Consider the following 23,838-nt stretch of genomic DNA (forward strand, 5'->3'; position numbering starts at 1 on the left):
TCCTCTGGCCTCCAGTGAATGATGAGGGCCCTTATCAGAGTCATTACAGCAGAGAATCCTTCGGAAAGGAGGATATAAGCAGAAGGCTGGATCCAGACCAAGTACAGAGATCAGATAAAGAGGGAGCTCAGGGTCCTTAGCAGCCACACACATCGGCTAGAGGACGAGCCTGGAGACCCAGCTACAAAAGAGCTTAAAGACCTGACCATCCTGAGGATATAAACACAGCTGAAAGGCACAAACCTGCCTGGGACATTGGGATAAGGATATAAGTTGGGCACAGTCTTGTGCTTGAGGCCAACAACAAACTTTGAAGCATCTTAGTAGCTTGAGACCATTGACCCACCTATTGCTGCCAGCCCCTGACCAGCTAACGACTGCCATACATCAAGCCATGCTGCCTGCCACCTTCAAGCTCTGTGCTGGAATTTCCTACAGGCACTTGCGCAACATGACAGGTACAATATGATCCCCGCAGGGATATGGATACTGCAAACAAAAAACATTATTTCTACATCCTACTTGTCACCTCCAGTCCTGCAGTCCAAAACCTTTTAGTTCTCAGGTTTGGCTTGGGACTGGCTGTAGGTAAGCTGGACGTAGAATCAGTGATTACAGGATAGGGAATGCGAAATGCCAAACAATCAGATTGTGTATGTGGGGGCATCACACATTTTGCAGCTCTGCAGTTGCTACTAGCAACCAATTACCATTTTTTACCAGACTTCTACACAATAGAAAATGAAAGCAAAATATGATTGTTGATAAGAGTAACTGCAATTTTTTGTACCTTTGTGTATAAGGATTGTGTGTTCTGCGAATATATAAGGAATGAAATGCATCCGTTTATAATTATCCTTTCTTCTTTGCTAGGAATATGGGGAACAAATCTTGCTTTTAGCACAAGATATTAATACAACCCATTAGTCTGACTTTCAAAATCAAAACCTCAGATTGACTGCTCACCAAACCAAATTAAAAATGTGTTCTTGTATACATTAGAGAAATGATCCTCAATCAATGTTGCTCAACGACCTCATGCATGTTGCTCCCAGTGGCCTCAAAGCAGCTGCTTATTTTTGAATTCCAGACTTTTAGGCAAGTTTTGGTTTTATAAAAAAACAGGTATCCTGCCAAACAAATCCTCCTGTAGGCTGCCAGTCTATTGAGGGGCCAATCACAACCCTTATTTGCCCCCCCCAGGGACTTTTTTCATGCTTGTGTTGCTCCCCAACTCTTTTTTACATTGAATGCAGCTTGAAAAAGGTTGGGGAGCCCTGCATAAGAGTGTACCCCACCCTATCTTCAATGGGAGGCTAATAAATAAGGCTTATGTGGGAAATGTTGTAAACTTTGATCTACGCTTTAACTCCTGTGTACTGGAAAAATGGGGAGCTCCAAAATAAAAAAGTGTTTTGGCATTCTCAGCCAGAGTAAGGCAAAGAACACTACTGTCATTCATTTTCCCATTGTAATTGTGAAAAACTCTTTTCCTTTGATTGAAATATTCCCTTTTTTATGCTTTTATTTTTCTAAAAAAATATATTTCTATTTCATATTGAATGTTGTTTTAATTAGAGGTTGGCAAATTTGCCATGAAATGCATTTCTATCTCAATCGCTCTGCTAATTCATTTCGTATCAGGCTCACAATCCTGCAGTGATGCAAATAAGTTTAGATGGGACCTGGGACTCCAGTAGTCTGAAGGCTCTGTTAAAATATAGCTAATCTCTCAGCCATAAAGTGTGACAAAAGTGCTGCTCTTTGAGATTATTATTCTCTAGCATTCTGAATGTATATATTGCCTCTTTCTATAGGACTCAGAAGAACAGCCGCTGTCGCACTCACCCACGAATTGGAAAAACTTGCCCTTGTGGGACCAGGGCCAAGCAAATGGATAAACCAGGTCCGAAGGAAAAGCATTTTACTGAGTAAGTTTCTGTTTGATTATCCTATCTGTGACCCCCAACAACCAGACACCAATTGTTGATGCCCAGAATGTTCTTCACAGATAAACTTTTTCATCATCCAACCTGTATTTCATGATATGATTTAGAGGTGTTGCATTGCATTATGTGACAAAGGTATAACCCAATAATCCAGATAGTGTTATAGGGATTTAGTGCTATTTTAGAGAACTGTTTTATTGAAGAGTTATATAGCTTGTGTTTTTGTAATCCAGGTTCAAGGCTTGAAGAGAAAACATTGAATGACATAGAGATGTCGTACATAAAACAGGGCGAAGAGGCTTTAAAAAAGTCCATGAATATTCTGGGAGACCAAGATGGATGGAAGACTGAAATTGTTATGGTATTACGATCAAAAAACCCAAAACAAACCATAGCTGTAGTATGTTTCTAGACATCCTACTCTTTAGTAGCCTATTTGACACACATTATCTTGTACCTTATCTGCTTGTCTCTTGCAGATCCCCTTGTAAATGACTGACACCTTACACATAGACTGATATTTCTTTTTGTTGGTCATTTGACCTATGAGCTGAATGTTGTATATATACCAGATAACACCACAGTTTCATTGTAATCAGCTTGAAAAAGAACTAAAATGTTCTGAAAGCTTGCTATGATTATATTAAAAGTGGTATAAAGGTGATACCTTTATTGGCTAACTAATATAATCATAGCAAGCTTTCAGAACATTTTAGTTCTTTTTCAAGCTGATTACAATGAAACTGTGGTGTTATCTGGTTACCTTTTGAAATAAAAAAATAACAAAAGTGGTATAAAGGTGATACCTTTATTGGCTAACTGTTATTTTTTTATTTCAAAAGGGTTGCCCTGTAACATTTTTACTGGCTAACACGGTACAGCAAACTTACCTGCTTCCTCTACCACCAAGCCTTTATGGCACATGCTTTTGTTCCATTTGTAGGAGAACGGAGATAAGGTGCTAAGTAAAGTTCTCCCAGACATCGGGAAAGTTTTCAAGTTGGAAGCGGTTGTGGAAAAGCCCCTGGACAACGTGTATGGAGAACTGGTGGACAACATGGAAAAAATGGGGGAATGGAACCCAAATGTCAAGGAAGTCAAGGTAAACCTGGAATATGGGGGCTGGAATATGACCCAACTGTACTTTTTATTCTGGCCATTTCTGTACTAGGTTAAAAGTTTAAAAAAAGCAGGTGGTATCAAAACATGTCTAAATGTCTACTGTGTTGCTTTTTACTGCACTCTACTCGTTGTTTCTCTCATCTTCTGGTCTTTATATTGCTTCTTCTGTTGTGTTCATGAAGTCTTGTTCTTTTAATATGGTGTCCCCAACTTTTTTACCCATAAGCCCTATTTAAATATGACAAAGTGGGGGAGCAACACAAGCTGCATTAAAAAAAGTTCAATAATGGCTGTGATTGGTTATGTTGTCGGTTCCATGTGGAGTGGCAGCTTGGAGTTGGGTCTGTTTGGTAGTACGCATGGTAATGCAGCCAAAACTTGCCTCCTAAGTCAAAAACAAGCATCTGCTTTGAGTCCGCTGGAAGCAATATCAAAGGGCTTGGTGAGCAAAATGTTTCCCGTTTAATATATTTAAACTGACCTGGCCTCTACTTTAAAAAATGCATGAGAGCTCCTTTAAAACTCCCAACAGGGATTGGAGACACAGTAGAAATGGAGGAAAACAAATTAGCCTCACTCTCTCTGCTGATGTAAATAGAAATTAAAATCACTGTATAATGGACTCTTCAGTCACATCTCTACCTGTGCTCTGAGTCTGAGGATGCCCTCATTTAATTACCTAGGAAACTATGGATACATTAGAATGGCATCCACTAATCTTTGCTTTCTCTTTAGATCTTGCAGAAGATTGGGAAGAACACTGTGATAACACATGAGAAAGCAGCAGAGACAGCTGGGAATATTGTGGGGGCCCGGGATTTTGTCAGTGTGAGGTGCAGTAAGAGGAGAGGATCCACCTGCATCCTAGCTGGCATGTCAACAAGATTTGGTGGAATGCCGGAACAGAAGGGATATGTCAGGTAAATGAAAATTCTCATTTATCCAGGTCATGATATACAGCATCTAGTAGAATTAAGTCAAAGGCAACTAGATTTTGAGCTCTGTACCCCTCCCGTCCCTCTTAAACATTCTCGCATTTTCCATTGACTTTCCTCAATTTCAGACAATTTTGGGGCAAAAATCTGCTGGCCACCAAAATGTATAGAATTTGACCTATTTTACTAATATTTATTGAAAATGTGTATGTGTTAGGGCCTTATGGGACCCCTATTTGTATGTTATATGTTGTTGAGGAGCCAACCAGAAAAAATTCTATACTGCAGATCTCTAATGACCCAGAATGTATAGCAAATGTGTAAGTAATTGAACCCGTGAGTAATAGTGACCATAATTTGATATCTTTTATTGTCTGATGCAACAAAACAAATATATACTGGGACAACAAAAAACATGAAATTCAGAAAAGCTCATTTTAGTGCCTTGAGGGCTGCCCTTCAGAGCATAGATTGGGGCATTATGTTTTCATCTAAAAACACAGAACAGAAATGGTTGCGATTTAAAGTGATATTAAATTCAATTCTCAATTTATTCCCTTAAGGAGTAAATTAAGCATGAAGAATCACCCTATGTGGCTTAATATAGAAGTGAAGTTAGAGATCACCACAGTCCTCTAGAGTGAAATTCCACCACTCTCCATTAATTTCTATGGGATTTGTAAAAGAGTATTTATCAATAGGTAATCAAAGTGAAAGTTCATCTTTTGATATATACTCCTTTCAAAATCCCACACAAAGTAATGAAGATTGGTGGAATTTCACAGCAGACTGTGGCGATCTTTAACTTCACTCTTTGATAAATTTATCCCATTAAGTCTGTTGGGACAGAAGCTGCATTTAATGAATATAAACACTATAATAAATGTTGTAAAACAGCAATCTGGAAGGCAAAGAAAGGTAATGAGGAGTGCACTGCGGCTAAGGCGAATACTGACCCCAAAAAGTTTTTTAAGTATATTAATAGTAAAAAGATGCGGGTTGAAAGTGTTGCTCCTTTAAATAATTAGTAGCAAATGTGCTAAAACAGTTATTTTTTTCAGTGTATACAATAGAGGAGTCTGAGATCCCAGGCTCACTTCATAGCTGCACTGATGGCTTAGCTCAATCTAGTCAGTGGCTGACTCAGAATATGATTCATAAAGCTTTAATAAAAAATTATGTAAACAAGGCCAGATGGCATACACCCCAGGGTTCTAAGAATGCTTAGTTCAGTTTTAGATACATGAACAGGAGGACAGCATTATATACAATAGATCTATAGCGACCTCTATTGGTTATTATAATTATTATGGCTAAATTAGTTGAGTTCAGTTTTAGACCGGCCCCTATTTCTGATTTTCTCAGATTCGCTTTCAACTGGTATGGTACTTATGGATTGGAGAAAACCTGATGTTATTCCACTATTAAAAAAAGGGATTAAGATCTCAGCCTGGCAATTATAGACCAGTAAGTTTGACATCTGTGGTGGGCAAACTATTTAAAGGCTTGCTTAGGGATCACATTCAAAATTTTGTCGTAGTGAATGACATTATGAGCAGCAATCAGCACGTCTTTATGAAGGATATTTCATGTCAGACAAATTTAATTGCTTTTTATGATGAAGTAAGTAAAATGCTGGAAAGCAGGGGGGCAGTAGGTCTATTTGGATTTTGCCAAAGTGTTTGATTCCATGCCCCACAAACGACTGCTTTCTAAACTAAGGTCTGTTGGGCTTAAAGGAGAAGGAAACCCCCTGGGCGCAAAACCCCCTGGGCGCAAAACCCCTCCCCCGTGTTGGCCCCCCTCCCTCCTCCCCCCTGGCCTACCTGTCCCCCCTGGGCAAATGCCCCTAACTTGTTACTCACCCCTCTGCGCAGGTCCTGTCCACGGAGTTCACAGTCGCCATCTTCTCCAACGCGCATCTTCTTCCTGCTTTGACCGGCGTCTTCCGGCGCATGCGCAGTAGGAACAGTTACCGGTGCGGATCTACTGCGCATGCGCCAAATGTCACAGAGTTTTTTGTGACATTTGGTGCATGCGCAGTAGATCCGAACCGGCGATATGCTCCTACTGTGCATGCGCCGGTCAAAGCAGGAAGAAGACGGCTTGGAAGAAGATGGCGTCTGTGAACTCCGTAGACTGGACCTGCGCAGAAGGTTAAGTAACAAGTTAGGGGCATTTGCCCAGCGGGACAGGTAGGCCAGGGGGGAGGAGGGAGGGGAAGCAACACAGGGGAGGGGAGGGTTTTTGCGCCCACTGGGTTTCCTTCTCCTTTAATGAAGTTGTTTGCACATGGATTGGAAACTGGCTACAGGATGGGGTACAGAGGGTGGTTGTTCTCTGGTACATTCTCTGCTTGGAGTAAGGTTCTTAGTGGGGTCCCTCAGGGTTCGGTATTGGGTTCACTTTTATTTAACTTGTTCATTAATGACTTATGGGAGGGTATTGTAAGTAATGTATCAGTGTTTGCAGATGACACAAAACTATCCAGCCCAATTGATTCCATCCAGGATGTGGCATCCTTATAACAGGATCTTGACAAACTGGCAATCTGGGCAGCTAAGTGGCAAATGAGATTCTGATAAATCTAAAGTCATGCACCTGGGATGTAAAAATATCCAAGCCACTTATACCCTTAATGGGACTGCACTAGGCAAATCCATTTTTGAAAAGGACATTGGAGTCCTTGTAGATGATAAACTTGGCTGTAGTAAGCAATGTCAGTCAGCAGCATCAAGGGCAAATAAAGTTTTGAGCTGTATTAAAGGGGCATTGATTCACGGCAGGAAGGGGTCATTCTTCCACTTTATAGAGCACTAGTAAGGACCCATCTAGAATATGCCATACAGTTTTGGTCTCCAGTGCTCAAACAGGAGATTACTAAATTAGAGAGGGTCCAGAGAAGGGCAACTAAGCTGGTAAAAGGTATGGAAAATCCTAGCTATGAGGAAAGACTGGCCAAATTGGGGATGTTCATGCTGGAGAAGAGGCACTTAAGGGTTGATATGATAACTACTGTATGTATAAATATATAAGGGGATCATATAATATCTCTCTAATGCTTTATTTACCAGTAGGTCTTTCCAGCTGACACAAGGTCACCCAGTCCGATTAGAAGAAAAGAGGTTCCATCTAAATATTCGGAAGGGATTTTTTACAGTGAGAGCTGTGAAGATGTGGAATTCTCTCCCTGAATCAGCCATACAGGCTGATACATTAGATAGGTTTAGGTTGGATGGCTTTTTAGCAAGTGAGGGCATACAGGGTTATGGAAGATAGCTCCAATTGATCCAGGGACTAGTCCGATTGCCAGTTTTGAGTCAGGAAGGAATTCTTTTCCCCTCTGAGGTGAATTGGAGAGGCTTCAGATGTTTTTTTTTGCCTTCCTCCTGATCAACTAGCAGTTGGGCAGGTTAAAAGATTGAACTTGAAGGATGTGTGTCTTTTTTCAACCTTACTAACTTACTATACCTCCTGGCCCTGTCCTTTGTAGTTACACTCATGGTGATGCGCAAATCTGTCAGTTGGACTGATCCCCAATACAACATATAGCTCACTAGCATAAAGAAGCACAGAGCTACATTATTGCTGTTTATATAGCTTAACAGCATCATGATAATGGTCTGTATATAAAGATAGCCATCAAGGACCATCTTGTTTCCTTTCCATGCACATTTGTCTTATTTGAAGGAAGAGTAGAAATACTAGGGCTTTATGTATCAAAGTCCAAATTTTTCTGATTATTTTTATCTAAAAAGTCAGACCAAACTAGAATCCACGATTGGACCTTATTTATTATTAAAAAATCACAATATAATCAGATGAGTCAAAAACAGTTTTTCCCCCAAAAAGCCTGAATTCCTCAGATTTTTGGCAGAAAAGTCTGAAATAGTCAGATTTTCAGGCTAATTCCAGAGCAGACTACAAAAACTTCCAAATAGTATAGGCACCTCTCTCATTGACTTATACACAACCCCGTTAGGTCTGAGATTCTGGATTTTCAGATTCAGTCTTTTTGCAGCATAATTATGATAAATCTAAACATTTTGAATTTTTTTACAGTAAAAAAAACAAAATCAAATTTTTCAAGTTTTTGGCATTTAGACTTTGATAAATAACCCCCTAGGAGTTGGCGTTTAGTAAAATCTGACTGTGAAGAGCTTGTTACTCCTGCACTAACCTCTAGAGGAGGAGGGGAAAAGACTTGGATGTTACTTTAAATAGCCAGTATAGCACTCACCTGATGCCCACGCACATACATTTCTATACAGAATCTTTATCTTTGACTATGGGAATATTGCAAGAAAGCATATCCATCTATGTTTAGCCACCAAGATGTAGACTCCATGTTTAATGAACAATCAGTGCTTATTATACACATTTTCTAATGCTATGGCCACTTCTCTGTTATGTTTATCTCAGGGGAGAGAATGGTCCCACCTGTATGGTCCTAAGGCCCCTGGCGGAAGACGTATCTAAGACCAAATTAACTTGGCTCCTTAGCATTGACTTGAAGGTGAGTAGTACAGTATATGCTTCAAATATTATCGAAGGGTATACTTATAACTTTATTACCCCAACAATTTTTCCTAATGGAAACATTAAAGGGTAGATGTATCAAAATCCAAGAATCATTCTAGTATTTTCTCTATTGAGTCTCACTTGAGAAAGCCTGAATATATTTCTAGAGTTTTTTTTGTTGTTGCTTTCTTATTGAGAATTTATACAGGCTTCTAATGAATGAATTATGAACCCACTGATGCCTTCATAAATGAAATGCTGGTGGATAGAATGGTGGATAGATAAAATTCTACTGGATAGAATGTTTCTTGGCTCCTCTGAGCTCCCTGGCTGTTTAGGTGAGATATGTTTCAGAAAAATCTTGATCAGTGTGAGAAATGCATTTTTAGGGAGAGGTCTGAGCCTTTCATAATCTGTCCCTAGGAGTTGAAATGAAAGTTGACTGATTGCTCTTCAGCTGATGCATACTCGATCTTGATCAGTCACTTTCAGTACTATCTGATAATACTATCCGCAAAACTGCGAAAACTTTGTCTCACAACTTTTTTTGTTGTGCAACTTTTTTATCATGGCAAATTGTTGCAGCAGTTTTGCAAAAAAACTAGCAAATAGCGAAATGTGGAATTTTGCAGTGAATCCATGGCTGGTTATAAAATTCGTCCATCACTACTATCTGATGCTATTTGCTATAAAAGTATCTGTTGCTTTCCATGTGTAACTAATTGACTGATTACTTGTGTTGTCTGTATATTAGGGGTGGCTGCCAAAATCAATCATCAACCAAGTTCTGTCCCAGACACAAGTGGATTTTGCCAAACATCTCCGAAGCAGAATGGCTTCTTCCAGCACAGCCCTGTCCCTCTGTTAAAAGCTGTACAGCGCCTCCCCTAGGATTCTCCACGCCGAGCGTCTACTCCTGATGCTACCGCACTCCCTAAAAGTAGATTCCCTGTATTCCAGGCTGTGCCATGGACATCTGTCTCCAACAACAAGGTGACCTCAGAAAGTCTCCAGGATTCTGGACCTTGTAGGGACACTTCAAAGCACCATAAATCTTCATACAATATGATTCATTTTCATTATCTGTTGCAAAACACACTGTTCGTATCCTGGGATGACTATACAGTCCATATTAAAGGAATTGTTCAGTGTAAAAAAACAAAACAATGGGTAAATATTAAAAAAAAAAGTTTCTAATAGAGTTAGTTAGGCAAAAATGTAATCTATAAAGATGGGAGTGACTGGATGTCAAGCATAATAGCCAGAACCCAACTTCCTGCTTTGCAGCTCTCTTGGTTTCCACTGATTGGTTACCAGGCAGTAACCAATCAGTGACTTGAGGGGGCCACATGGGTCATGACAGTTTGCTTTTGAATCTGAGCTGAATGCTAAGGATCAATTGCAAACTCACTGAACAGTTATGTCCCTTGTGGTCCCCCTTATAGTCACTGACTAACTCAGAGTTAGAGAGCTGAAAAGCAGGAAGTGGTGTTCTGGTGAATTATTTTAGACATCCAGTCTGTCCAGCCTTTATACATTAAATTGTTGGCTAATTAACTATATTAGAAACATTTTTTTTATTTTGCACAGCCTATTTATCCAGTTTTTATTTTTACACTGAACTGTTCCTTTAAGTTCAAGCCACCAAACTGGAGAGAAGGTTAGAGCTGAGGACCCTGTCTCTGGTGGATGACAGTAGCAGGGCTGCTTTTCAACATATTTCTAGGCATTGATCATAGGCAAACTGAGTGCTGGGAACTTCACTGACCTGCTTCAAAACTCCAAACAGGTTCATCCATACTCACAAAGGGATCTCTAGCAATTCCCAGAGCAGACACTTTCAAAATAGGTTTGAATTTATAGTTAAATGCATAGTTTACGTTTAAAGGGGTTGTTCACCTTAACTTTCAGTATGATGTAGAGAGCAATATTCTAAGACCATTTGAAATTGGTTTTCATTTTGTATTATTTGTAGTGTTTGTGTTATTTGTTTTTTGTATTCAGCAGCTCTTCAGTTTGCACTAGCATCTGGTTGCTAGGGTCCAAGTTACCCTAACAACCATGCATTGAGTTGAATAAGAGATTGGAATATTAATAGGAGAGGCCTAAATAGAAAGATGTGTAATAAAAAGTAGCAATAACAATACATTTGTAGCCTTACAGAGCATTTGTTTTTTAGATGGAGTCAGTGACTGCCATAAAAATATATTGAAAAACTATAAAAAATGAAATTTTTGAATGTCAGTTGAAAGGTTGCTTAGAATTGGCCATTCTATAACATATTAAAACTGAAAGGTGACCCACCCCTTTAAGTTAACTTTTAGTATGCTATAGAATGGTTTATTCTCAGGAACTTTTAATTGACCTTAATTTTTTATAGTTTTTTTAATTATTTGCCTTCCCCGTCTACCTCTTTGCTATTTAGTACATTATCCCTTATACTTAGTGGACATCACTGATGAAATTTGCCCATGGGCAGTAACACCTGGCAACCAATCAGTGATTCTCTTTTTTTCAGCCAGCTGCTGGTTAAACAATGATTGCAAGCATTTGATTGGTTGTCAAGGGTTACTACCCAGGGGCAAATGTGCCCAATGTTTATAAATGACCGCCAGTATTCCTTGTATAACTCAGCCTGCAGCCTTGTGCCTTTATATGGTTACAGAACCACTCAGTAACGTCTAATATCCTTATCATTTACAGTACAGGGTCCATTATCCCTTATAATACATGAGTGATTCTCAGAGTTCCCTGTATAACTCAACCTGCAGCCTTGTGTCTTTATATGGTCACAGAGCCCCTCAGTGACTTATAATATCCTTATCATTTCCAATAGGGGGTACGTAATCCCTTATTATACATGACTGATACTCAGAGTTCCCTATATAACTCAGCCTGCAGCCTTGTGCCTTTATATGGTTACAGAACCCCTCAGTGACTTCTAATATCCTTATCATTTACAGCAGGGGGTACATTATACCTTATAAAACATGAGTGATACTCAGAGTTCCCTGTATAACTCAGTCTGCAGCCTTGTGCCTTTATATGGTCACAGAACCCCTCAGTCACTTCTAATATCCTTATCATTTTCAGCAGGGGGTACATTATCCCTTATAAATACATGGTTGATACTCAGAGTTCCCTGTATAACTTAGCCTGCAGCCTTGTGCCTTTATATGGTCACAGAACCCCTCAGTGACTTCTATATCCTTATCATTTACAGCAGGGGGTACATTATCCCTTTAAAATACATGGTAGATACTCAGAGTTCCCTGTATGACTCAGCCTTCAGCCTTGTGCCTTTATATGGTCACAGAACCCCTCAGTGACTTTTAAAATCCTTATCATTTACAGTTGGGGAAGGCGGGGCTCCATTATTGCAAACATTTTCTGAAGATTTTTTTAAATTGATATTTTCTGTTTCTATTTGGCATTTTTTAAATGAATATATATTTATTCTATTATAAACATTTGGCTAGTGGAACAGATAGAACTGGGTTTTGTGTTTGCACTGTAATATTTATGGAGTGATTTGGAAAGTATTTATTCATGAGCAAAGACTCACTTAAATTAATGTTAATCTGTGTTATTTAATATTTATACTTGCTAAAATAATTCAAATAAGACATCAGTGTAATTTATTTGTGTGTGGTTATTAAACAGATTTATTTCTTCTCCCTAAACTTTAGAGCTAATGTGCCTGACACATAGCATATTGGCAACAGTAATAGTGATGATGAGTATTTATAAGATCCTATTAATAAATAAATCATAATAAACAATAATGTGATTATTTAATAACTCTGAATATTCTACTCTATGATAATTACTCCCTCTGTATAATGCTGAGCATCTCTATACATTGATAATGACCAGGCTGCTCTGTATAATGATGCAGAGTATCTCTATACACTGATAATGACCAGGCTGCTCTGTATAATGATGCAGAGTATCTCTATACACTGATAATGACCAGGCTGCTCTGTATAATGATGGCGAGTATCTTTATACGCTGATAATGACCAGGCTGCTCTGTATAATGATGCAGAGTATCTCTATACACACTGATAATGACCAGGCTGCTCTGTATAATGATGCTGAGTATCTTTATACGCTGATAATGACCAGGCTGCTCTGTATAATGATGATGATGAGTATCTATCTCTGTACCAATCAATAGGCCAAACTGTGCATAGTAGAATCCCTATCACCCAGAATTGCATTTATGACATATTCTGTAAATATTTGTATAAACTGCAGTGCCTGGGCTGGTATCTTCCTGTGCAAAGTGAAAATAAAATGTTGAACAGGATTCCGGGTATATGAGTGACATGTAAGCAGGGGGCAATTACTTATATGTGGCTCCAGGGCCTTTAGTACCCATTACATTTCAGCAAGCTGTCACACAGCTCAACCTCTGCTGCCATCTGGTGGGAAAGAATGGTTAAGGAAAATGTAGATCCTCAAAACCAATAAATGCAAAATTGCTCAGAGGGCTTAGTAGTTTTTGAAGTGATTGTTCACCTTCAAATGAACTATTAGTATGGTGTAGATCAGGGATCCCCAACCTTTTGAATCCATGAGCAACATTCAGAAGTAAACAGAGTTGGGGAGCAACACGAGCATGAAAAATGTTCTTAGGGTGCCAAATAAGGGCTGTGATTGGCCATTTGGTAGCCCCTATGTGGATTGTAAACCTACATTGAGGCTCTGTTTGGCAGTGCACCTGGTTTTTATGCAACCAAAACTTGCCTCCAAGCCTGGAATTCAAAAATAAGCTCCTGCTTTGAGGCCACTGGAAGCAACATACAAGGGGTTGGAGAGCAACATGTTGCTCACGAGCTACTAGTTGGGGATCACTGGTGTAGATAGTGATATTCTGAGACACTTTGCAATTGGTTTTCATTTTTTATTATTTGTGTTTTTTTTAGTTCTTTAGCTTTCTATTTAGCAGTTCTCCAGTTTGCAATTTCAGAAATCTGATTGCTAGGGTCCAAATGACCCTGCCAACCATGCATTGATTTGAACAAGAGACTGGAATATGAATAGAAGAGGTCTGAATAGAAGGATGAGTAATAAATAGTAACAATAACAATATAATTTGTAGCCTTACAGAGCATTTGTTTTTTAGATTTGAAAACTGTAAAGAGTCTGTAAAGAAAAAGGCAAAGCATTCAAAACTATAAAAAAATTAAAGCAAATTGAAAATTGCTTCAATTGGCCATTCTATAACAGACTAGGAGATTACTGATGTGCGGGTCGGGATTTCCCCGACCCTAACCCTCCCTCCCTTTGCCTGCAGCCGAACTTCCGGGTTCCTTTTATAGAACCGCGCCCACCAGCCCCGCCGATAATGTCACAAAAGGGGGAGGGTGGCGAGCAGGCGCAGTTTCTATAAAAGACGAACCCGGAAGTCGACATTTGATGAGTAAACCCACGGGTATCGGCCCACACATCACTACAGGATATGCATTGTCTTTATGTTCTACTTCTTTGCAGCTTTCAGAAGGGGATCACTGACCCCGGCAGCCAAAACGCCATTGGTCTGTGAAGATACAGTTCAGTTGTATGCAAGTGTGTATATACAGAGAAAGCAGAAGGTATAGGGGCCATATGAGGCCATTAATGAGCAATTTTAGTAAATATTGGTAAAGCAGGAAAACCCCAGGATATTTTGGGGCCCTAAAATGTATTTGCTGTGGGGTCTAGTAACATATTTATACACTGGTTGTATGTCTTATCTGTCTATTCAGTGCCTCATCTTTCATTCTTAGCCTTGCCTGGTCCTAGAACATTAGAGATCCCTGGGAGTAGATTTAAAGAACTAAATCCTAAAAATTAATGTCTAAAAATGCCATATTTCATATACTGAACTTATTGCACCAGCCTAAAGTTTCAGCTTCTCAATAGCAGCAATGATCCAGGACTTCAAACTTGTCAGGGGGGGGGGTCACCATCTTGGAAAGGGTCTGTGACACGCACATACTCAGTGGGCTCGGAGTAGCTGTTGAGAAGCTAAGCTTAGGGGTCATCGCAAATTATTGGTAAAGCAGGAAAACCCCAGGATATTTTGGGGCCCTAAAATGTATTTGCTGTGGGGTCTAGTAACATATTTATACACTGGTTGTATGTCTTATCTGTCTATTCAGTGCCTCATCTTTCATTCTTAGCCTTGCCTGGTTGCTAGAGTATATTGCATCCTTGCAACCATAGAGCTGCTGAAATTCCTAACTGGAGAGCTGCTGAACAAAGTTATTAAATAAACAAAAAGACCAATTGCAATTTGTCTCCGAATATCAGTCTACATCAGACCAACATTAATGTTGGCATTATATAAATTACCCCTTTAAGAAATGGGATTTTTTTGTGCAACCGACTGCGGCAAAGGACAACCACAACTGCATTTTGCCATAGTTAATGGACCAAAACCAAATAAAAACAGTTTGAAGACACACGTCTCTTAGAGTACAAACCACTATTTATTATACCATTATTAAAAAAACACAAGTGGCTGCTGTGTGTTAGACACCTAACGCATTTCGGGAACACCCAGCTTTTACTGTTTCCTAAATTAATTTGACCCATTCTGCCAGGCAAGTTTGCTCCATGCTGCTGATGGGATGATACTGGCGCATTTTGGGTCTTGTTTATCAAAACCTGATTTTAATTTAAAAAGTCCAACCAAACTAGAATCCACGATTGGAGCTTATGTATTATTAAAAAACCCCCGCAATTTAATCAGATTGGGGACAAACCGGAAAAAATAAAGTAAAAATCCTAATTGTACATTTTTGTCAGCAACCAAAACCTGAAATATGTGGAAGAAAATTACAATTTGAATGGATAGAAGAATATCCAAAATGGCGAAGACTGAGCCAATGATCATTGTTGAAAAAAGAAAAGTGTGCTGAAGTGCTTACGATTTACCAAAGAACACATTGACTGGCCTAAAGAGAAATGGCCCAACATTTTGTGGTTTGTCAGACAACCCCCAAACACTGAATTCAAGTCACAGTACAGAGTAAAGCATGGTGGCACAAGCATCATGATATGGGGATGTTGCTCATACTATGGTGTTGGGCCTATTTATCACATAACAGGGATCATGGATCAGTTTCAATACATTTCAAATACTTGATACAAGATTGATTGTTATGGAGTGGCCAGCCCAATCCCCAGATCTTAATCCAATAGAAAACTTGTGAGATGACATTAAAAATACAGTTTGTGAGGCAAAACCAAGAAATGCCGAAGAATTGTGGAATGCAACAAGTGCCAGAAGTTGGTAAACTCCAGGCAACACAGATGTGCAGCAGTTCTCAGAAACACTGCTTATACAACTAAATTTTAGTTCAGTCATTCAAAGGAAAGCAAAATCTTGAAACATTTTCCAGTTTATACAGCGAATGTTTGCGTTTGTAAAGAAGAATGCAGACACTGCTATTTTTTGGAACATCCTAATATTCCCTTTTCTTCACTTTCTGTAAAGGAATAACACAATGCATTGGTGTGTATGGAAATAAAAGCTATTGTAAGGATTTTTAGCTTTATTCACTTTTTTTAAACACACTATTATTATGAACACAACTGTACCTAACGGTTTTGTTACTGGGAAATTATTGGTGGCAGAGTCTGGGTGGAAGACCTGAACTAGGATTTGGTTTGTACATTGGCATCAGACTGGGATACCTGGGGAATACACTGATGAATAAACAGATAATCAGCACAAACATCACGCGACTAAACAAACCAGGGACTACAATATATATGTATTTATTTATATTTTTTATTTAAAAACAAAAAATGGAGTCCTAGAAGAGTAACAATATTTTACATCTGAGAGCAACGTACAGTCATGGCGAATATCTGGCCAGATCACACAACTGCATGATATCATATAGGATAATAATCCTATGGTTTTGGACAAACAATGTTTGCAATCTGTGCAAGATGGTGCATTGTGGGAAGCATTATCGGTTTCCAGTCCTAGAACATTAGAGATCCCTGGGAGTAGATTTAAAGAACTAAATCCTAAAAATTAATGTCTAAAAATGCCATATTTCATATACTGAACTTATTGCACCAGCCTAAAGTTTCAGCTTCTCAATAGCAGCAATGATCCAGGACTTCAAACTTGTCAGGGGGGGGGGTCACCATCTTGGAAAGGGTCTGTGACACGCACATACTCAGTGGGCTCGGAGTAGCTGTTGAGAAGCTAAGCTTAGGGGTCATCGCAAATTATGAAGCAGAAAATGAGGTTGGTCTCCAGGGCTTACTATTTAATTATGATGCTAATTGCACTGGTTTCTGTGCTGCCATATAGTAATTATCTGTATTAATTAGTAATCAGCCTTATATTGTGACATTTCTATTCTATGTGTACTGTATATTGTGAGTGGTTCCCTAAGCTCAGTAAGTGACAGCAGCACAGAGCATGTGCAGTGAATCAGCAGAAAAGAAGATGGGGAGCTACTGCGGCATCTTTGGAGACAGAGATCTTTACTGTTAAAGGGCTGTGGTTGCCTTGGGCTGGTACAGAAACCCAAAAAACATGATGTATAACATTTCTAGCTAATTCTTTAGTTAGACTTTAGTTCTCCTTTAAAACTGTATTAGAACTTGCCAAAGCAGCGAGTGTCAAGAGGTGCACTATACTCGAATTAAATTTGTTCTCCCGAAAAAAACTTGAATGTCAGGAAGGCAATTAACATATCCAAATGGCTCGAATAGGGGAAATAAATTTGGAATATGTTAATTTTGACAGTCAAAAATCGAATTTACTATTTGACCCTGGATAAATTTGCCCCATAATCTATCATCTCCAAGATATCCTCCACTTGTCACCTACAATGCCTGGCTTCATTTCCCCAAGAGGGCTGTTTACATCAAAGGGACATAAACAACTGGAGATTTCAAAAGGCAAAATTAAGGGGGTTATTTATCAAAATCCGAATTTATCTGATATTTAAAAGATAAAAACTCAGTAGAATCCACAATTCGATCTTTAATTCGGATTGGGGGAAAACTCAATAAAACCGAGCAAGAACCCAAATTATACAATTTTTTAAAAAGTTTTTCCTGAATTGCTTGATTTTTTTTGGGCTTCTTACTGAATTTTTCAGATTTTTGGCCAAAATAGTTGAATTTTTAGTTGAAAAGGTGATAAGACTTTTCCCAGAATCCAAATCTTCTCTCTTTATGGTACAAATTACATCATAGTGAAAGTTTAAAAAAAAACAAAAAAAAAAAAAAAAACACTAAAAATAAGGGGTCCATTAAGGCTCCCAGGGAGGGCTTCTCCTTCCATCTACTTCAGTCTCAACATGGTAAAGCATATCAGCAAGTGTATGTTCCACCACTGCATCCCAGGCCATGTAGCTCATCTGTGAAAGAAAATAAAGACAGTGGGTTTGGGATAACAGCTTGCTGATCTAGGATATTTAAGGCTTTGGCACTCAAGGTGCCTTATGAATGGATGCAAGTGGTTCCCACAGAATGTAATAGGCTTGAGCTCCTAATGTGAACAAGTGTAGCAGTGCTTCCCATTTAAGTCAGTGGTGATTCCTTCTAACCGGCTGCAGTAATAGATTACTCATGTGGAACAGCCCACATACACAAGATAATCTTCTGCTTGATTTCCAACCTGTTATGGTTGAGAAATGTAGTACAGGTATGAGATCTGTTATCCAGAAACCCGCTATCAAGGAATTACGGAAAGGCTGTCTCCCATAGACTCCAATACAATCAATATTTTAAAAATGATTTCCTTTTTCTCTGTAATAATAAAACAGTACCTTGTACTTGATCCCAACTAAGATATAATTAATCCTTATTAGAAGCAAAACCAGCCTATTGGGTTTATTTCATGATTACATGATTTTCTAGTAGAATTAAGGTGTGAAGATACAAAAAAAATCAAAAGATCCGTTATCTTAGAAAACCCCAGGTACCAAGCATTCTGGATAACCATACCAGTTATTGTGTCACAGACTCAACATCCCCCCTAGTCCCCACATATAACCAAGTTCCCGCTTTTCAGGATAACTGCAGCCCTATGCTCTATGTGCGGTTGCTGATCTGTTACTTACAGGACGGAAAGACACGTCTTTTGGTGGGTACTTGAAATGTGGTCCAAAATTGATGGACACCTAGGAGCAATAAGACAAAACATGTACATTTCTGACTCAACTCATGCACAATCCCTCCTAAGTAGGATAATTGGTTCAGGGTTTTTTTGCATTTGTAGCAACTGCCTAGTAACAATCATATTACTGCAAATTTGGTTTCAAACTCTTTTTAGCCAGCTGAAACCCATGAGCACTAAACCTAAGATCAGTTCATTTCTTTGGAGACAGCCTGCTCAGGATTTTCAATAAACACAGACAACTTATCAGCATGCTGGACGGGCCACTTACGGTGCAGCCTCTATACAGGGATATTGCAGGGTAATACACTCCTTCAAACAGATCTTTATAGGCCACGCCTTGGTTCACACCATTTTTGTAGAACACAATCTGAAAATGACAGCACAGAATAAAGAGAATACCATTAAAACTACTAGGGGTGTACCGAATTCACTATTTGGGATTCGGCCAAATCGAATATGCAAATGCAAATTAGGGACGAGAACAGAAAACGTGAAAAAACCCCCCCATTTTTTTACTTCCTTGTTTGGTGAGGAAAAGTCATGCGACTTCCCTTCCCACCCCTAATTTACATATGCAAATTAGGACTTGGTTCCGCCAGGCACTAGGATTTGGCCGAATCCTGCTGAAAAAGGCAGAATAATGGCCGAAACCCGAACTAAATCCTGGATTCGGTGCATCCCTAAAAAAAAAAAAAAAAAAAAAAAACACAGGACAGTAGATAACCTATGACAATTAAGCAAGCTGTATTCAATGATAAACAAAACCAAATCGTGATCTGACCAGTGATCCTTTATTTAAAACATTCTAAAATGTACATTTGCACTATTAGAAAACACAATATTATAGTTCATATAAATAAGCTGCTGTGCAGACATTTAGGTTGAAGAAAAGGCACAGGTTATATAGCAGATACCAGATAAGGTCAGTAATAGAACAGAATGGGATTCTGTAGAGTGCATCTGTTATCTGCTACATGATGCTGGCTGTTATTATTCTGAACACAGCTGTATACTTCGATAGTGATCAGCATTGTGTTGGCAATTGCAAGAGATTATTGAAGAATTTCAAGATGCTACCTACCTCACTCCCAGGAGCTTGTTTTAAGCTCTTCTCAGCTTTGTCCACAAAATCCTTCTCTTCAAAATACAAGTAACTTTTAAATTTGATCAATGCCTAGAAGGGAAAAAATCATGCAAGATTATTAATTAAAATACACTGTAATTATTCAAGTCAGTATTTTATGTGAGCAGGAAGCACAATAGTTTGCTGTGGTTCATCTCTCAATGACTGATGTGAATTCAGTACAGGAGAAGTAATAGGCATAAACTGGCCCTCTCATTTGGTTGACAGCAGATGTCAAAACTTCAACATGCCATAGCTTTAAGAACCCCTGCCATATTACTTCTATACAGTTACCATCTTAAAGAAGAACTAAACCCTAAAAATGAATATGGCTAAAAATGCCATATTTTATATAATGAACTTATTGCACCAACCTAAAGTTTCAGCTTCTTAATAGCAGCAGTGATCCAGGACTTCAAACTTGTCCCAGGGGGTCACCATCTTGGAAAGTGTCTGTGACACTAACATGCTCAGTGGGCTCTGAGCAGCTGTTGAGAAGCTAAGCTTAGGGGTCATCACATTATCAAGCAGAAAATTAGGTTTGTCTGCAATATAAACTGATACTACAGGGCTGATTATTAAATTCTGAAGCTAGTTGCACTGGTTTCTGTGCTGCCATGTAGTAATTATCTGTATTAATTACTAATCAGCCTTATATTGTGGCATTTCTATTCAATGTTTACTGTATATTGTGAGTGGGTCCCTAAGCTCAGGATGTGACAGCAGCACATGTGCAGTGAATCAATAGAAAAGAAGATGGGGAGCTACTGGGGCATCTTTGGAGATGCAGATCTTCCCTGCTAACGGGCTGTGGTTGCCTTGGGCTGGTACAGAAACCCAAAATATAATGAGCAATATTTCTAGCTACTTCTTTAGTTAAAGTTTAGTTCTTCTTTAAGTTATATGTCAGAAATAATTGTTAATTGCAAAACAGAACTTTTCTTGTACGGAAATGTGTAACTTGTAGGTGGCATTGTACCTTGTCTTTGTAAGTGTCAGGCAAAGCCTGTGCAATCTCTGTAAGATCTGGGAGGTTAATATAGAACCCCAAGGTATCCCCCTGTCCGTAGGACTCAGAATAGTGCTTTCCAATGGACTGGTGGAACCTAGTCCCTTTCTTGCTTCGCCAAGAGTAGCTGAACTTATCATAACCAAGTGGAGCCTGGAGATTCCCTGAATTAAGCAAAGAGATAAAGGTGCATAAGTTATACAGCGTATATTAATAACGTATACCCGATTTTAGGCTAAGAAAGCCTTACCTAGGGCTTGAGACCAGCCAAGCCTCGCTGCGGTCTCTGAAGGCATTTCATCAACAAAGATCTCAAAGTACCAGGCTCCTTTACGCACACCATGAGATGCCCTCACCATGGAATATCCCTTCTCTCCCAACACAGTCAGTCGGTCATCAGAGATCTTTAACTGGGGAGCTGAGAAAGGTTACTTTATTAATGGACATACAATAAACTGAAATAGCTGAGGGCTCGCTGGGTATTTACAGGGAGGGCGACAGCAAATTTTTTAGCATGGGATATGGAGATAAAAGGGGCAGATTAACTATGGTTCGAATAGTAAATTTGAATGTTCAAAACCATTTTTTGGTCAAAACGGACGAATGTAAAAAGTAATGTATAAAAAATTTTAATTTTAATGTGAGATTAATCACACTGCGACCCTGGAAACAGTTCTTAATGGACTATTCTCCATCTAAAATCTGCCGAGTTCATGTAGAAGTCAATGGCAGAGGTCCCTTGAACTATTTGAAGATGTTAATATTAGTGATCAGCCAAGTTTCATTTTGAAAATGACGCCCCATAGACTCCAACAGGATAAAAAAAAAAAAAAAAAAAAAAGTTGCGCATCAAGAAAAAAAAAAAAAATTTGAAGCGCAACAGTAGAGTTTTTTTCCTGGAGGAAAACTCGATTCCAATTTGATTAGAATTTTCAGGTAGGGGTTATTCGATCCAATTTTATACTTTCGAATGTTTTAATAAATTACATAAATTACAATTGCGAATTTATTATAGTTTAAAAAAAATTCACATTACTCAATTTGACCTTTGATAAATAATCCCCTTAGTCCGAGTTTAATTCAAGAAGGAAGTAAAGTTATTAACAATTTTATTTCTCATGGGGATCATGAATTAAAAGTTAGAGAAAGTGTCAGTGTATGAATATTTCAAATTAATCTTCAGTTCTCATGACTCTTCAAAGCCACGAGAATTGTAAAAAAAGGTTAATTTCTCCCCTAAGCAAGTCTCTGCCACACATCCTTACCACGGTCATGCAGAGCAAGCAGTACCCTTTCGTAGAGGCAGGCTCTGTATAGATCCCCAGGGATGGGCTTCCCTGCCCAGCAGTCCAGCTCCAGCTTCTCTGGGTCAGGAGCATGAGGGTCGGGCTCTGCTAGAATGTATCTGTAACCATCTTTGTTGAAGGGGTGCTCCAGAGGATAGCCATGTGGGGGAAGGCGCTGGGCTGAAAACAGTGGATCACTAGTATTCGAAAAAGAAAAAATAATCTATTATCATAGTAATTAGGAATCCAGCCTCTAAATTAATTTAAGCAGAGATTTATTTACCTTCGTGTTCTTTTGGCAGTGCTGGTGGATCCCCCATCTTGCTGCTTACGTTTAGCTCCTCTCCCTTTAGCAGAGCTGTTAGCAGCTGCAGAGCCTATAAAAGAAGCCCTACATATTAAAAGGAAAGTAAAACTAAAGATAAATTCCTTTCCCCTCCATTAATATGGCTAGCCTTGGCAAAGTTAACTCGATGACTTTGCACTTACGTGCGCGCTCCAATCTCCTGCTGGTCGACTTAAGGTGGCCATACACGGATAGATCCGCTCGTTTGGCGATGTCGCCAAACGAGCGGATCTCCCTCCGATATGCCCACCTTGAGGTGGGCAATATCGGGCTGATCCGATCGTGGGCCCTAGGGCCCAACGATCGGATCCTAGCGTTCGCCAAACGGGCGGTCGGATCGCGGGACCGCATCAACTAACAGATGCGGCCGCGATCCGACGGGATTTTTAATCCCATCCGATCGAGATCTGGCCGACTTTCGGCCAGATCTCGATCGGGGAAGCCCGTCGGGGGCCCCCATACACGGGCCAATAAGCTGCCGACACGGTCTGTCGGCAGCTTTTATCGGCCCGTGTATGGCCACCTTTTACTTTTTAAAACCGGAAGTTACTTGCCGACTTAACAGATGATTTTCAGTCTGCCATTTTTTTACATTTTTGGCATGAGTGTGTGCGGAACTAGTATTTCTCGAAGAGCTGCAAGCAATGAAGATGGCAGACAGGTCAGACTTAAATCTGTCAAGGACCAAATAAAACCCCTACAAAGTCAGTGCGCTCGCTCCTTTTCTGCTCGCAGCTCTTAGGGAAACAAATTACGCTAACCAAAAAGGAGAAGAATGCAGGCTGAAAATCATCTGTAAAGTCAGCAAGTAACTTCCAGTTTTAAAAAGGGAGTCGGCTAGCAGGAGATTAGAGAGTGTACGTAAGTAACCACATCGACTTTTTTAAACAATGAGCACAACCTGGAAGAGATTTTATTGCAATATTTATGTATTAAATATTAAAAAAAAAAAGAGTTAACTTTGTCAAGGATAGCCGTATTAATGGAGGGGAGAGGAATTGATTTTTTAATTATAATTTTTAAGTGTTACTTGTCCTTTAACAGAGGAAAACAAACAGCAATGCATTCGGAAGGCTTCTACAATAAGAATTCACAGTGCTGTCCAACACATGCAGTTCTGAGGGCCACAATTTTTCTGGTCTATCTAGTGGAGGCCCGATAATGTGAGCCATTGTTGCCCACTCACTGTTGTTTTAACCACAGCCACATTAATCACAAGTACTTCTAAAGGAGTGGTTCACCTTTTAGTATGTCAGAGAATGACGATTATAAGCAACTTTGGTTGCCAGCCTTCTTCTGGCTCTTTCATCTTCGACTCCATTTAAAAAACAAATGCTCTATAAGGCTACAAATGTATTGTTATTGCTATTTTTATTACTCATCTCTTCTATTCAGATTCC

At 39.3% G+C, this 23,838-nt stretch overlaps 2 protein-coding genes across 3 annotated transcripts in view; one reads left to right on the plus strand and one right to left on the minus strand.

The window, feature by feature from the left end:
- Positions 1-223: 223 nt before the first annotated feature.
- Positions 224-10,671, plus strand: star.S (steroidogenic acute regulatory protein S homeolog). Its single transcript, NM_001096476.1, is given in 7 exon segments — positions 224-458; positions 1,818-1,931; positions 2,183-2,310; positions 2,893-3,051; positions 3,807-3,991; positions 8,429-8,522; positions 9,282-10,671. Coding segments are annotated over 7 exon segments (858 nt in total). The 5' UTR covers positions 224-394; the 3' UTR covers positions 9,396-10,671.
- Positions 10,672-17,095: 6,424 nt separating this feature from the next.
- Positions 17,096-23,838, minus strand: part of ash2l.S (ASH2 like, histone lysine methyltransferase complex subunit S homeolog) — a 29,569-nt gene continuing 22,826 nt past the window's right edge. For both annotated transcript variants that reach the window (XM_018254995.2, XM_018254997.2), the window contains exons 9-16: positions 22,376-22,469; positions 22,072-22,289; positions 21,057-21,224; positions 20,777-20,970; positions 19,756-19,848; positions 18,943-19,041; positions 18,616-18,675; positions 17,096-17,910 (exon numbers count right to left, since the gene is read on the minus strand). In XM_018254995.2, coding sequence (XP_018110484.1) covers positions 17,803-17,910; positions 18,616-18,675; positions 18,943-19,041; positions 19,756-19,848; positions 20,777-20,970; positions 21,057-21,224; positions 22,072-22,289; positions 22,376-22,469 — 1,034 coding nt within the window. In that variant the 3' untranslated portion in view covers positions 17,096-17,802. The remainder of the gene's footprint in view (positions 17,911-18,615; positions 18,676-18,942; positions 19,042-19,755; positions 19,849-20,776; positions 20,971-21,056; positions 21,225-22,071; positions 22,290-22,375; positions 22,470-23,838) is intronic.

The sequence above is a fragment of the Xenopus laevis genome, chromosome 3S (assembly GCF_017654675.1).
Source record: "Xenopus laevis strain J_2021 chromosome 3S, Xenopus_laevis_v10.1, whole genome shotgun sequence".
Classification (NCBI taxonomy): domain Eukaryota; kingdom Metazoa; phylum Chordata; class Amphibia; order Anura; family Pipidae; genus Xenopus; species Xenopus laevis.